The 15,928-nt window shown below is 39.6% G+C and overlaps 1 protein-coding gene across 6 annotated transcripts in view; it reads left to right on the top strand.

Annotated features, from left to right (window-relative positions):
* Positions 1-15,928, top strand: part of LOC133389305 (glypican-5-like) — a 699,994-nt gene that overhangs the window by 661,375 nt on the left and 22,691 nt on the right. For 4 of the 6 annotated variants that reach the window (XM_061636700.1, XM_061636697.1, XM_061636698.1 and 1 more), the window contains one exon: positions 7,363-7,410. The exons of the other annotated variants lie outside the window; for them this stretch is intronic. In XM_061636700.1, coding sequence (XP_061492684.1) covers positions 7,363-7,410 — 48 coding nt within the window. The remainder of the gene's footprint in view (positions 1-7,362; positions 7,411-15,928) is intronic. 6 annotated transcript variants of the gene reach the window in all.

Genomic DNA, 15,928 nt, shown 5'->3' with positions numbered 1-15,928 from the left:
ACTGATGAAACTTCTCCCGGGCAGGGAGAAACGAAGAGATTAACCTCAAAGCCTATTTTTGTTGGGAGGACTAGATTTCATTGATTTATGAGACGTGGTCCAGCCGACAAAGGAGGACGGATTTTCAACAAGCTCTATCTGATAAAGCGACACGTTCATCTTTTCTTTAGAGAGAGAACGGACTAACAGGCAAGCACCCTTCTTTCTATATTTTTTTACTTGACTTAAACTGTTGCAGTAAAAGGAGATTTGCCAGATTGATCGGCTTTGGACATCTTTCCGGTGAGCTATAACTCTTCTCTGCTATGCACTAATTAACAGCTTATCTCTGTTTTTGTTGCAAAAAGCTGTCCTGGATTTGCATTCTAAAGATATACACAGAAGAGAGATTTCTATTCCTGATTTCTATTCTGAAGAATATTATATTGTCTGAGACTACTCTCTTTTTGGTTTATTTTATTTTGACGAATCTGTTTCCTGACGACGCCATTAATTGTTTCGATCCTGGGAACTACATTTTGTTTTCCTAAGCATAGTGAGATAAGGCTGGCTGCTCTGTTTATACTGTGATGTCATCAAGTTTGGAGTATTAACCCAATTGTTGCTGAAATAAGAAGTGGTTCTCTTATATTTTTCTTTTAAAATGGCAATCAAGAAAGTGGCTGAGAATCTGGAAGTAACTAGGTTTCAGAAAATAATGGATGAGATTGAGATAACGAAACGAACCCTGCGACAGGGTTGTAAGGAGCTGAAAATTGAATTGTGCAAAATGATCCAGGAGTTTAAAGAAATAGGGGTCCCTGTGAGAGAGGAGACCCTGGAGCCTGGAACAAACGTGGAACAGGAAAAAGATTTGGAATTTATGGATTTTAGAAATAAAATCTACTGTTTGGAATTCAATGTTATCTCTGAAGAAATTAATGAAGATATTAGAGATAAAGTTATCAATGGCATGGACAATCTTCTGGACTGGAATGATGTGATGGAGCCTAATATAGAGAAAACCTATGGAATTAACTGCAGCCATGTGACAAGGGAAAAACTTTCAAGAGATGAGCCAGTACATTTTGTAAAAAAGAACAGAGATATGATTTTACTGCAGTATTTCAGCAACCTATTCAGAATGGATGGCAAGAAAATATTTGGGATAGAGGAAATTCCCATTAGACTCTTACTATATGACTATGGTTATGACAGCAAGATTATTACGGAATACTGATAATGGAAGATTGGACACTGAAATTACTGGAGTTAACAAGACTATTGAAGATGGAAGATGGAAGACGGAACTAATAGGGATAATAGAATAATGGCTATTGAAATTATTGAACCTAACAGATTCTGATGAGATGGATTAATCGAAATGTTTATTTTGACTATGGTTATGACAATAAGATTATTATAATTATTAATGAGATGGATTAATCGACATGCTTATCTGGAGAAAAATTGATAGATATATTTCTTAAAGAATTGAAACCTCTCTTTGACTTTTTGTGGAAAGAATAAAGTAATGTTTATGAGATTTGATGATTAAGTAAGATAACTACTGGAGGAAAGTGATTTTATAATATGATTTAAGAGACAGGATTGTTATACATTGTAGACCTATAACTGATTTGATCTGTGACAAATGGGAAGTTAATATTTCTATGGTTATGACAGCAAGATTATTACGGAATACTGATAATGGAAGATTGGACACTGAAATTACTGGACTTAACAAGACTATTGAAGATGGAAGATGGAAGATGGAACTAATAGGGATAATAGAATAATGGCTATTGAAATTATTGAACCTAACAGATTCTGATGAGATGGATTAATCGAAATGTTTATTTTGACTATGGTTATGACAATAAGATTATTATAATTATTAATGAGATGGATTAATCGACATGCTTTTCTGGAGAAAAATTGATAGATATATTTCTTAAAGAATTGAAACCTCTCTTTGACTTTTTGTGGAAAGAATAAAGTAATGTTTATGAGATTTGATGATTAAGTAAGATAACTACTGGAGGAAAGTGATTTTATAATATGATTTAAGAGACAGGATTGTTATATATTGTAGACCTATAACTGATTTGATCTGTGACAAATGGGAAGTCAATATTTTACTTTTTATTTTTTTTTGTCTAACTATTTTTGATTTTGTTTTTTGTCTTTGAATGTTTTATGGTTTTGTTATGTATGTTTTATGAAAATCTGAATAAAAATTATTGTAAAAAAAAAAAAAAGAAAAGGCTGTGGTGTCAGTGTTTGCATTTTTGGCCCTGCCCCCATCCTGTTTAATGGTGCTTACTCCCAAGTAAAGTTGCATTGGAATGCAGCTTCACTCACCCTGTTGCCAAGCAGAGCCCATTCAGCAATTCAGAAAAGCCTAAAAAATATTTTTGATAGATATCCTTCAAAATGACTAGCAGGCATCTCCCCACCAAAGATCACCCAAATATATATATATATACACACTATAATTATAATTATAATTTTTTTTTGTATGTTAGCAGCTGATGAAGGCGGAAGCTGAAACGTTTTGTTAATATAATAAAAACCTCTGTTTGGTTAATCACAATTACGTTTTTATATATATTCCAGGTGATTAACGGAATCCTTATAGGGATCCAGAGCAAGCTTGAGTGGGGTATTGTTTGTTGCTTTCAAAACTGTATTTTATATATATATATATCTGCCAACACCCAGTCTCCATCACGTTCGAGCCTTTATCATAGAAGGCTGCATTTCCCCTCTCCCTGATCTGGTATGTGGGAATCAGTGTACTAAAGATTCTTTTCACATGCTCAGACACTACTGTCTTTAGATAAGATGACCGACTGAACTGATAATATTGAGATCTTTATTTTTATCTGCATTACAAGTTGTAGTGGTGTGTTCATTTCACATTTCACATGCTTGGCAGTGGTTCCACTCCTACTTGGCGGATCGTCGCCAGAAGGTAGTACTTGGGGAACATTGCTCGACACCTTGGACTCTCCATTGTGGAGTCCCTCAGGGGTCGGTTTTGTCCCCCATGCTTTTTAACATCTAAATGCAGCCTTTGGGTGCCATCATCAGGAGTTTTGGAGTGCGTTGCCACCAGTACGCTGATGACACACAGCTCTATTTCTCCTTTTCATCTTCTACAGGTCAGTCTGTGGATGTGCTGAATCACTGCCTGACCGCGATAATGGACTGGATGAGAGCTAATAAACTGAGACTCAATCCAGACAAGACTGAGACACTGTTGGTGAATGCCTTCCCTTCCCAGATGGTGGATGTTTACCCTGTTCTAGATGGGGTTACACTCCCCTTGAAGGAACAGGTTCGTAGTCTTGGGGTTCTTTTTGATCCTTCCTTGTCTCTTGAGGCGCAAGTGGCCACGGTGGCAAGGAATGCATTCTACCACCTTCGGTTGGTAGCCCAGCTACGCCCCTATCTGGACAGAGATGACCTCGCCTCAGTTGTTCATGCTCTGGTAACTTCTAGGTTGGATTACTGTAATGCGCTCTACGTAGGGCTGCCCTTGAAGACAGTTCGGAAGCTTCAGCTAGTGCAAAACGCAGCAGCCAGACTGCTGACGAGGACCAGCCGGTTCTGGCCCGTTTGCACTGGCTACCCATTTGCTTCCGAGCCAGATTCAAGGTGCTGGTTTTGACCTATAAAGCCTTACACGGCGTGGGACCGCAGTATCTTGTGGAACGCCTCTCCCGCTATGAACCGACCCAGTCACTTCGCTCAGCATCTAAGGCCCTCCTCCGGGTACCAACCCATCAGGAAGCCTGGAGGACAGTTACTCGATCTAGGGCCTTTTCTGTAGTGGCCCCCGAACTGTGGAACAGCCTCCCCGAAGAAGTACGCCTGGCACCGACGCTTCTATCTTTTTGGCGCCAGGTTAAGACCTGGCTATGCTCCCAGGCATTTTAATGCATTTAATGTTACAATTTTAAATCTCTTTGTTTACTGTTTATTTATTGTGATATTTTGTATTTCTGTATTTTAATCTTTTGTATACCACCCAGAGAGCTACTCGCTATGGGCGGTTTAAAAATGAAACAAATAAATAAATAAAATTTCCTAATTGTTGGTACAAACAACTTCTCAGTTGCAATATTGCTTTTAATTAATGCTTTGCTGGCTTTTTGTTTTATGCTGGATTTTTATACTGCTGCCTTGACTTGTTTTATGTTTGTTTCTATTTTGTGTTTTATTATTTTTTAATATTGATTGTGTATTTTTATTGTTTTTATTGTGTTTACGCCCTGAGCTCTGCTTTTAGCAATGGAAGGGCAGGATATAAATTCTTTTAATAAATAGATATTCCATAGTGTTGGAAACTAGAGTCTAGGGATTTAAGGCTGACAATATTAGGGTTTTTTTAAAAAAAATTCCTCACATCCTCCCCACGTTTTTGGTGGCAATTACTAGGCACAAAAACAAAACTACTGGACAATGAAAGCATTAATATACTTAATTTGCATAATATGCAAATAAGTCTGCCTGGATTTGTGATACTGGAATATGTCAACCCTATCAGCCACATCAGTGTGTTAGCCCACTGTATGCACACACCTATCATCACCCCAGACGATGGGGGGTGTTGACACCCTCACCACTATCTTAGGAGATGGCAAGCATGTATGCACAGCATGCTGATGCAGCAAGCCTGCAGTGGGGAAGAGCGTTGCCAAGGGGGGTGGCTCCCGCTCCATGATCCGCAATACATGCCAGCATCAGGTCATGGGGTGCATACCTCACAAGCTGATGCAATCACAGAGGGGGAGTTACATCCATCCAACCCCAAGGCCTCTGTCAGCTGCAGGGGCCCTTGGCAAGTGTCCAACATGGCCATCTGCTAGCATCAGGCCTGGTAGTGTTTCTATTCCTCTTGAGCTGTTTTCATCCTTTGCCAAATACTCAATAAAAAGAAGAAAACAAAGCCACTATGATTGTGAGTATAGTGAATGCTTTAAAATAATAAAGGGTAACTTTGGGTAGATTTCTTTTTTTCATTTTTTTTTTTTCAATAATTTTTATTCAGATTTTCATAAAACATACAAGACAAAATCATAAAACATTCAAAGACAAAAAACAAAATCAAAAATAGTTAAACAAAAAGAAAAAAAGAAAAAAAAAAAAAAAAAAAACAAAAATAAAAAATAAAGAGTAAAATATTGACTTCCCATTTGTCAAAGATCAAATCAGTTATAAGTCTATAATATATAACAATCCTGTCTCTTAAGTCATATTATAAAATCACTTTCCTCCAGTAGTTATCTTACTTAATCATCAAATCTCATATACATTACTTTATTCTTTCCACAAAAAGTCAAAGAGAGGTTTCAATTCTTTAAGAAATATATCTATCAATTTTTTTTTTCCAGATAAGCATATCGATTAATCCATCTCATTACTAATTATGATAATCTTATTGTCATAACCATAGTCAAAATAAACATTTCAATTAATCCATCACATCAGAATCTGTTAGGTTCAGTAATTTCAGTAGCCATTGTTCTATTATCTCTATTAGTTCCATTTTCCGTCTTCCATCTTCAGTAGTCTTGTTAAGTCCAGTAATTTCAATATCCAATCTTCCATTATCAGTATTCCATAATAATCTTGCTGTCAAAGCCATAGTCATATAGTAAGAGTCTGATGGGAATTACCTCTATCCCAAATATTTTCTTGCCATCCATTCTGAATAGGTTGCTGAAATACTGCTGTAAAATCATATCTCTGTTCTTTTTTTCAAAATACACTGGGTCATCTCTTAAAAGTTTTTCCATTGTCACATGGCTGCAGTTAATTCCATAGATTTTCTCTATATTGGGCTCCATCACATCATTCCAGTCCAGAAGATTATCCATGCCATTGATAACTTTATCTCTAGAATCTTCATTAATTTCTTCAGAGATAACATTGAGTTCCAAACAATAGATTTTATTTCTAAAGTCCATAGACTCCAAATCTTGTTCCTGTTCCACGTTTGTTCCAATCTCCGGGATCTCCTCTCTCACAGGGACCCCTGTTCCAGTCTCCAGGGTCACCTCTCTCACAGGGACCCCTGTTCCAATCTCCGGGGTCTCCTCTCTCACAGGGACCCCTTCCAGGGTCACCTCTCTCACAGGGACCCTTATATCTTTAATCTCCTGCTTCATTTTACTCAATTCAATTTTCATTATCTCAATCTCATCCATTATTTTCTGAAACATAGTTATTTCCAGATTCTCAGCCACTTTCTTAATTGCCATTTTAAAAGAAAAATATAGGAAAACCACTTCTTATTTCAGCAACAATTGGGTTAATACTCCAAACTTGGTGACATCACAGTATAAACAGAGCAGACAGCCTTATCTCTCCATAGTTAAGTAAACAAAATGCAGTTCCCAGGAACGGAACAATTAATGGCAATCGTCAAGAAACAGATTCGTCAAAATAAAATAGACCAAAAAGAGAGTAGTCTCAAAACAGTATAATATTTTTCAAAATAAAAATCTGGAATAGAAATCCCTCTTCTGTGTATATCTTTAGAATGCAAATCCAGGACAGCTTTTTGCAACAAAAACAGAGATAAGCTATTAATTAGTGCGTAGCAGAGAGAAGTTATGGCTCCCCAGTGAGATGTCAAAAACCGATCAATCTGGCAAATCTCTTTTAAACAGCAACAATTTAAGTCAAGTAAAAGAAAAATATAGAAAGAAGGGTGCTTGCCTGTTAGTGCGTTCTCTCTTAGAAGATAAGATGAACGTTCGCTTTAACAGATAGAGCTTGCTGTTGAAAATCCGTCCCACCTTCGTCGGCTGGACCTCGTCCCATAAATTAATGAGATCTGGTCGTCCCAACAAAAATAGGCTTTGAGGTTAATCTCTTCGTTTCTCCCTACCCGGGAGAAGTTTAATCAGTCAAAAAAAAAGAAAAAACTGACTGATATATCTGAATAAGCTTCTTTTGAGGCAGGAGCCCGTCTCAAAAGCAGGCACAGGCTAAGTCACCCTTCCCGGAAGTCCTGTAGATTTCTTTTTTTCAGATCACTTTAAGTTATCTCGTTATTTTACCCTTTGGCAATAAGTACCAAGACCCATTCTACTCTGTTGTTGTTTTAGTATGCTGGCAAAGCTTTGTATGGCTCTATGAGGGTGGTTATTGTTTTCTTTTTGTTTTCTTTTATGTATGATATGTTATTTTAGCTTTTAATTGTGTTATAAGTGGTGTGGAGACCTTAAGATAGCAAGTGACTAATAAATTGAATATATAATAATAGTTATAATAATACCAGAATAATTTCAGAATAAACAAACTGTTACTTCTTACTTCAGGCAAACAAACATGATTTTCCCCTCTTTTTTATTTGTGTTTGTTTAGATTTTTCCAAGATACCCAGAACAAAAACACAGACAAATATAAAACAAGGTAAGTGTCCCCTACCCCTTCATACTTCCCCTCCCACTCCTCCCATATTCCCTCCATCATCCTCTACTACAATAAAATTAGCTGCATGAGCTCATGGAGGCTGGTGGAACCTAGACCTGAAGGCATGCTTATGAGGTCATCCAGGCAAAGCTATGAAGTTTCAGTCCTTTGCTCACTCACATGAGGATATAGTGGGGTTCACTTACGTCTCAGTAAAATGAATAGGACTGTGTGTGTTTTAACACCAAAAGCCCTTTCTGTTGGCGTAAAAAACCCCCACATTAAAAAAACTTATCCCTTCAAGCAGCCCCCCACTTGCCAAAATTCTCTCCACCCCAGCAACACCACATACACACAGCCCCCTTATGCAGCCCCCACTTTCATTTCAACTCAAAACCCTCCAGAATGGTCAGTTCTTCCCATGCAACAAAGCAATTGCCAATGAACACCCACACATCTTCTCCCCCCCAGTCCCCCCTTACAGCCCTCAGACCTCAAGAAAGAACCAAGAAGGAAGGCAAGCTCTTCAGTGCAAACAAGCAGCCTCCCTCCCTCTCAAACCCCAATTTAGGTAAGGAGGAACATTTATACTGCATAAATTCAGTAGCCACCATTCTCTCATCTGCCACACCCAAGTATATACAATAAAAACAAGGACTAACTCCTCATACAAGAAAACCTGAGTTGTCTCAATCAGTTACTCTCCTCTCCTCATACTCACAGAATAAGTTAAATCAATGGCTGCTGCCACACCCAATTTTTTAGCTCAGCTGCAACTGTATGTTGAAAGTAAGGGAAGGGAATGATGCAGCGGTGCAGACTCAGAAAGAGCAGCTGGCACCCAGAGGAACAATGCATGGTCCTTACTGGCTGGAGGAGGGGTTCACAGGCCCACCCTCCTGTCTCTTTATTTTCTGGGTCTTTTGATATGGGAATGAGGTCCAGGCCAGGGGAAGGGAAAATAAGGAGGAGGGTGAAAATGATGAGTGTTTTGTCTCTCATCCTCTCTAACTAAGCCTTCTGCAAGCATGCTTTTTTTAACCATTTACTTCCCAGAAGACAGAAGGTAAGAGCATCTAGGAAGCCTCGAAGTAAATGGAAATGTATTAATATTACTGTGTGTGTCAGAGAAAGACGAGCCTATGGCTTTGGAGGGTTTGGGGGAGAGGTCAGAATCTTGGGAGGGTATCTCTCACTATGCCTGACAAATCAGCCTCCCCTGGCATGAGCCATGAGGACAACAACATGAACCTCAATATAAAACATATCAACCAAACAGGTCCCTCCATAACTGGCCATGTGATAATGGTGGGCAGAATGTCTGTACATTAGAATTATCATAAACAACAAATGAACATCATGTTTCAGTAAAATTATCATCTGTTTGACTTTCTTTTAAAGTGTGAAGTTGTTAGGTAAGCTTTTCCATAAGGGCTGTATACCAAGTGCCAGTATTTCCACAATCCCCCTAGCAAAGAGGAGAGGCTTGTGGGAACATTCAGTTACATTTCAGTGGGGTCAGGTACCATCTGTGCAAGACTTATTTTTTCTAATTTTTGCAGATAGCGATGACATTTTAGCCCACATGTTGTTGCAATCAGCCTACTCAATTTCCTCCCCTAAGTCAGTTTCCCACAGCTATTTAAGTGACTGCAGTGTCCCCGTTTGCTTATCATAATATACAATATAAATAGTGTGTGTTTTGAAAATAGGGTCACAGCCACGTGAATTTTTCAAAGGGCATATGGCCTGGGCTTTAACACCTGGGTTAGTAATAAAATGGAGTATCTGATACATACCTAGCCTGCTGATACTCCCAGCCCCTATTTCAGCATCTGTTTGCCCACTGGATAATGGCTGCTAGTTTTCATAAAAATCCTTCAGAGAGGATAACCAAGTTGCTTCCTGATCAATTGCTTTCAGCTTCCTATCCGCATTAAAGAATTGTGGGTGAAATCCAAAGAGGATTAGGGCAACCAGCCCTCCTTGTTAGGTGGGGCAGCCACATTTAGATGAGGCATTTTGGGGGTGGAGAGAGTACCAGCTAATCTCCACCAGTAGTATAGTGGCCAATTCAGGAGTGCAGGGTCCCTTCAGGTTAGTCACAGCCATGCCCTCCCTTTTTTGCTGCTGGGTTGAGGATGAGATCCTTGTTAGTGCCTTATCCCACAACAACAGATATCCCTAGGAGCCAATAAGCATGAAAAGGGAGAGTGTGAGCTGCTGAGAAGAATCTTCTCAACGGCTGACTCACCTCCTTTTACTCTGATTGGCTCCCATCATAGGAAAGGACAAGGAAGCATGTTAGAAGACTCTTCTCAGTGGCTAACACACTCCCCTCTCGTGCTGATTGTCTCATAGGATGCTGACAACATAGGAACCCTGCTGGAACCCTGCTCCCAAAAAAGTAAGGGGTCTAAGACCCCCCAAGACCCTAGATGACTACATCCCTGATCCCCACACACACTGGTACAGAGGACATGAGGGCAAGGCCAGGGGAAGGGAAAAGCAACGACCTTTTCCCTCACTCCTCCTCCATCCGGGGAGTGTGTTCACTTACATGAATGTTTATTATGTTGAATTGTCTCACCCCTTTTTGAGAGATCCCTGGGAATACCAGACTCAAAAGCTTGACTTTGCCTATAGCTATAGTCCTCTTCACCTGTGTTCTGTCCCTGTGTTCTGATCCTTCATAAGCTGAACTATTTATTTAACAAAATGCATATACTGCTTGAATGTTTGTTGTTGTTATATGCCTTCAAGTCGATTACGACTTATGGCGACCCCATGCATCAGTGACCTCCAGTAGCATCTGTCATGAACCATCCTGTTCAGGTCTTGTAAATTCAGGTCTGTGGCTTCCTTTATGGAATCAATCCATCTCTTGTTTAGCCTTCCTCTTTTTCTACTCCCTTCTGTTTTTCCCAGCATTATTGTCATTTCTAGTGAGTCATGTCTTCTCATGATGTGTCCAAAGTATGATAACCTCAGTTTCATCATTTTAGCTTCTAGTGATAGTTCTGGTTAAAGAGAGAAGGAAAGCAAAAGCAAAAGGAGACAAACACAGTCAGAACCATAAATGCAACAATACAGCAACTAGTACGTAGGGACAAAGAGAACTATTACAATAGTTACTGTATAGAAATAGAAGAGGACAACAAAAAGGGAAGAACAGCAGCCCTATTCCAAAAGATTAGAGAAATGAAAGGGAAATTTACACCAGAGTAGGGATGTTGAATAATTCTAAATGGTTTACACAAAAAAATTAAAATTATCAATAAAGCAATTAAAAATAAGTAATTAAAACACATTTAAAACAATTTTAAAAGCTGTTAACTAAAAAGATTAAAACATCAATATCTGTGTGTGTGGAAAAGCTTGCCTAAATAGAAAAGTTTGAAGCAGGCGCTTAAATGAACACAGCAAAGATGCCTGCTTGATGTCAATAGGTAGGGAGTTCCAAAGAGTAGGTGCTGCAACACTTTTATTTATTTATTAATTTGTTTATTAATTTGATTAGATTTATATCCCTTCCTTTCTCCCAGCAGGAGCCCACTAAAAGAACAATTTCTTACAAGTACAGAACGAGTATTATGTGGCACCTGTAACCATGCCTGTTCCACAGAGCAAAGTGCTCAAGTGGGCACATTTGGGATAAGGTAGTCTCGCAAGTAAGGTGGTCCCAGCTGTTAAGGCCTTTGCATACTAATAGTAACACCTTGAACTTGGCCTGGTAGCAAATTGGCAATTGCCCATTTCATGTCACAATTCCATAGCGAGACTGGAGCTTCAACAGGATCATCACCTTTCTCTGCTGGAAAATCCCTCTGAGCATTCAGTAACACTGAGCTCCTCAGCTTGGCTTTGATGCTGCATTAGGTATCTCAGTTTTGGATTCCACCTGAAAAATAAACTTGTTCATACTACAAATTTAGAGAAAGGCAGAGAGAAAATAATACTTTAGGGTGTATTTGTTAACTCCTCCTTGACAGTCCCTCCTCCTAGTTTTGTTCCTGACCTTTAGATTTTCCATCCTATTGGATAATCAAGGGAAAACTTTTTAACTGGCTGCTATATAAAGGACTAAGCAAGCAATTGGAAACTAATTGTGGAAAGCAATTTGATTTTTTAAATTGGTTGTTGGGTTGATTTTTCTGTCCAGAAACCCTGAAAAGGCCTCATGCTGAGCTGCACATATTGGGAAAATCAGAGATTAGGCCTGAGTTACAGCCTAGGTGGCCAGCCAGCTCGCTAACTGTAGCGTACACAGCAATATTTCTATTGCTCTAGGGTTGTTTCCATTCTTTGCTTTTCTTTACTCAAGAAAAAGAAGATATAGTGATTGCTTTAAAAGAGTAAAGGGTAACTTAAGGTAGCCATTTTTTTCAGATCACTTTAAGTTATCTCTTTATTTCATCCTTTAGCAATAAGCACCCAATCCTGCTGTACCCTGCAGAATAAACAAACTCTAACTTCTTACTGCAGACCAACATGCTTCTTTATGGCTGGCTGGGAAGAGAACGCAACTGAAACTGGAAAGCAGAGCAAAGGAAAGTTCACGGGGTTGAGTCTAACTCTAGCCCATAATACAAAGTTCTAATATTTAATTCTTCAAGGGCCATGTTACTTATACAGGCTGGGATTTTTTTTTCAGGATCACTTAAGTAATTATAGGATGTTTGCAATAGAGAAAAATCTACCATCAGTCAAGGAAAGTCTTGAGTAGATTTTGAGGGTCTCTTCCAGATGGGGCTTTTGTTGTGCACTCACCCTACTTTACTCACTGAATTTTTCAGAGGGTACTGTTCTTAAATTGCTCCTGTTCTTAAAACAAGATATCATTTTTTAAATGGAGGTTGTTATTGTCTGTCATGTCATAAAATGAAAAAGAAGTCAAAAAAATTCTAGGGGGGGCAAAGCACAAGTCAGGATGAGTTTGCCCCCATTTGCATCCCTTCGGCTGAAGGACTGGATTGGGGCGCTATAGGTGGGGCCATTCTCTTAGCCCATTGAATCCACACCACATAATCTGCCAATGCAAATGGATTGCCTGTGTCTTTTATTTACCTGGAATTCTGTAAATTCTGCCTTCAGTTTACAGTGTTAGGCTTTTCTGTATTCCATGTGTAGCTAAAGACAAACACTTGAATCCTGCAACACCTTTATGATCTTAGATAAGCGTGAAACATCATAATAATATTTCAGCTCCAGAAGGCCCAATCCCCCTTGAGTAATCTGCTTATATAATACCACCTGTCTTGGCCTTGGTTTCTTTCACTGATGCACAAATACAGAGAACAAGGGTTGCCATTTGTGGAACAAACATGCTTCTTTATTGCTGACTGGGTTGAGAACACAACTAAAACGGAAACTGAAAAGCAGAGCAAAGGAAAGTTCTAAGGGTGGAGTCTAACTACAGCCCATAATACAAAGTTCTAATATTTTGTGATTCAAAGGTCATGTTTCTATACTGGCTGTTTTTTTCCAGGATCATTTATTTGTGTATTTATTTAAGTATTTATAAGGTGCACTTTTCACAGAACATGAAGGCAGCTTTGAACGTACAAAGATACAATAACATTTAAAAATCAATAAAAACATCATTAAAAACAATAATAAAAACATTAATAAATACTGCATTGATTAGAGAGAAATGCATGTCACAAGGGCCTGTTAAAAACATTCAGGTTTTAAGAGATGCCTGAAAGAAAGGAGCAGGGCCAGCCCCAGGCATGCCTGGGCCCTTGGACACCAGCCTGCCCTGGGCCTGCAGCACTGTAGCTCAATGCCACCGTATGGGGCTAATAAACCTGCCAGCACATCCCACTTGCCTCTCCTGTCCCTATAAATGACATGGGCGCTGTGCACGCATGCCTGTCATCAACCGAGATCAGCCCCTTAGGGAAGACTCCATTGCCATAATCCAAGATGATGGTGTGGGCATTAGTCCCTTAGGGAAGCTTCTTCTGCCATTTTGGTTAATGGCATGTCATTCACAGGGATGGGAGAAGTAGGTGGGGCATGCATGTGGGCTTTCTGCAGCCCGCAATGACTGTATTGAGGGGGTGCCTGGGAACTCCCTTTCCATGATCTGTGGCAGGGTCGGGGACCAGTGCTGCTGTGGATCACAGAACGGAAGCACTACGCAGGGGCCCTGGCCGTGGAAAGGAGGGGTGGTTCCTGCTGAACCCCTCCATTGTTCAGTCATTAGAGCTACCAGAAACAGTAGAACTGTTCTGTGACAATAGTTATTTTTGTTTGTTTATTTCACGTATTTATTTTTTTCCTCAACCCTTGTAAAAATTCTTTGAATATCCATGGCTGATGTCTGGAGGAAAATCACAGCTTCTTTGCTCCTCCTCTAGTCCTGCTGATGTCAGACTATCCAGAGTTAAGCCGTGGTTTGGCTTAGTGTATATGTGAACCAGAGCTTGGAAAAGTTACTTTTTTTGAACTACAACCCCCATCAGCCCAATCCAGTGGCCATGCTGGCTGGGGCTGATGGGAGTTGTAGTCCAAAAAAGTAACTTTTCCAAGCTCTGATGTGAACCCAGGTTCATAGTTTGTCTCCCCCAAACAAACCATGAGTGACAAACTAAAAACAAACCTTGGTTACAGCTCATAGTTTGTTTGGAGCAATACAAACCATGAGCCTGGGTTCATATGCAATGCTAAGCCAAACCATGTCTTAGCTCCAGATGGCAGGAAGACCAGGGGAGGAGCAAAGTAGCCACTGTTTTCTTTCTGGGCACTTGTATGCTTGCTCATTCAGGGTAAGCCATAATTTGCTTTACATGGAAACCAGACCACTGTGTCATTCCAAAAATTGGAAAAAACAACTGAAAATTTAGTGTTTGCTAAATATGTCCCCCTCCACATACACATGCACACACAACTTTCATGTGAACAGCTAAGCATTGTTCAAAAATATTGCCATCTACAAAACAGCAGCATATTGCATGCAGGCTTATTCTGTGAACCATTTATTCCAAAATAAGTTTATTTTTCATTCCTGCTTGTTTACCTCCATTATGTTCACATTGATTTGGGAATACTTCATCCAGCTGGATGAGATAAGGGTTCATTGGTTTCACAGTATGCTATTAATAAGATAATGTTTCTAACCAGTTTGGTGTGTCTACATGAAATGCGCTTTTCTCAATACAGATATTCAACAGACTGATGGTGTTAATCAAGCCTGCCGTCAATAACAGTCAACTCTGATAGATCTAAGGTTCCGGTTGGCTGGATAAGCCTGTCAGTGTGAAATGGGGTGGGGGTGGGGAATGAATGCTGAATATTTGCCAAACAAATGCCTGAGAAAAACTGCAGCTAAATGTTTTGTGCCAAAGCCTGTTTGATTCCATTGATGCTTTCTTTTCACTCATCTAGCTCAAGTATTGAAATGGCTTATGCAAAAATATTATCCTTCTGAAGTTTTCTTTGATCATTTCACCTCTCTCTCTCTCTCTCTCTCTCTCTCTCTCTCTCTCTCTGAAAGTGACCACAATCCATGCTTAAGCAACAAAGTTTAGTGAATATTTTCTGCCTTCTCATTAAACAGATACAATAGAGCAGCCTTTCCCAACCAGTGTGCCACCAGATGTTGTTGGACCACAACTCCCATCTTTCCTGACCATTGGCAATGCTGGCTGAGGCTGATGGGAGTTGTGGTCCAGCAACATCTGGAGGCACACTGGTTGGGAAAGGCTGCAATAGAGGGTTCAGATGTGGTGTTTTTCCTCTGTAAATCTATAATATAAATGTGGTCTAGAGAATTTAAGACCATAAGAAGTATGGATCAGACCAAAGGTCCATCTAGTCTAGCATCTTGCTTTCCATTGTGACCAGCCAGGTCCTTCCACAAAGGCCACCAATAGGGCGTGAAGGTGACACTCCCGTCTTTAGCAACTGGCAGTGGCTCCATTTAGCCATCACAGCTACTAGCCATTGACAGACCTGTCTTGGATTGTTTGTTTGCTTGCTTGCTTTTGTTGTCACCTCACAATATAAATTCTCTAGGCGATGTACAAATAGTTAAAGAACTTTAAAATACATCAGTAATACACATTCATTCTAAAAGCCCTCACAATATAGATTCTCTAGGCGATGTACAAATAGTTGAAGCAAAGAACTTTAAAATACATCAGTAATACACATTCATTCTAAAAGCCACACCACAACAAAAGAATAAAGCAATGCCACACGTAACTCATTTTATATCTCTGGAGAGCTAAAACCACTTTGGAAAGTTAAAAACTAACCAACCACCATCAGACAGCAAAAGACAATATTTTTTAAAGGGTGATAAAATATATGAAAAGGTTGCTAATGGTATTACAAAGGCCTGGGAGCATAAAAATAAGTGCCAAAGGCACCAAAGGGACATTGATCTGGGTGCCCGGTGAGCCTCTCCAGGGACATCATTCCACAAGTGAGGGGCCATTGCCAAAGGCCCTCTCCCTCATAACCACTCTCTGCACTTCAGAATGAGGGGTACTTGGGTAAGGGTTTCTAG

Source organism: Rhineura floridana, chromosome 7, assembly GCF_030035675.1.
Source record: "Rhineura floridana isolate rRhiFlo1 chromosome 7, rRhiFlo1.hap2, whole genome shotgun sequence".
NCBI classification, from domain to species: Eukaryota; Metazoa; Chordata; class Lepidosauria; order Squamata; family Rhineuridae; genus Rhineura; species Rhineura floridana.
Note: the sequence above shows the minus strand (reverse complement) of the source record. Positions and strands in the feature narration are given on the sequence as shown.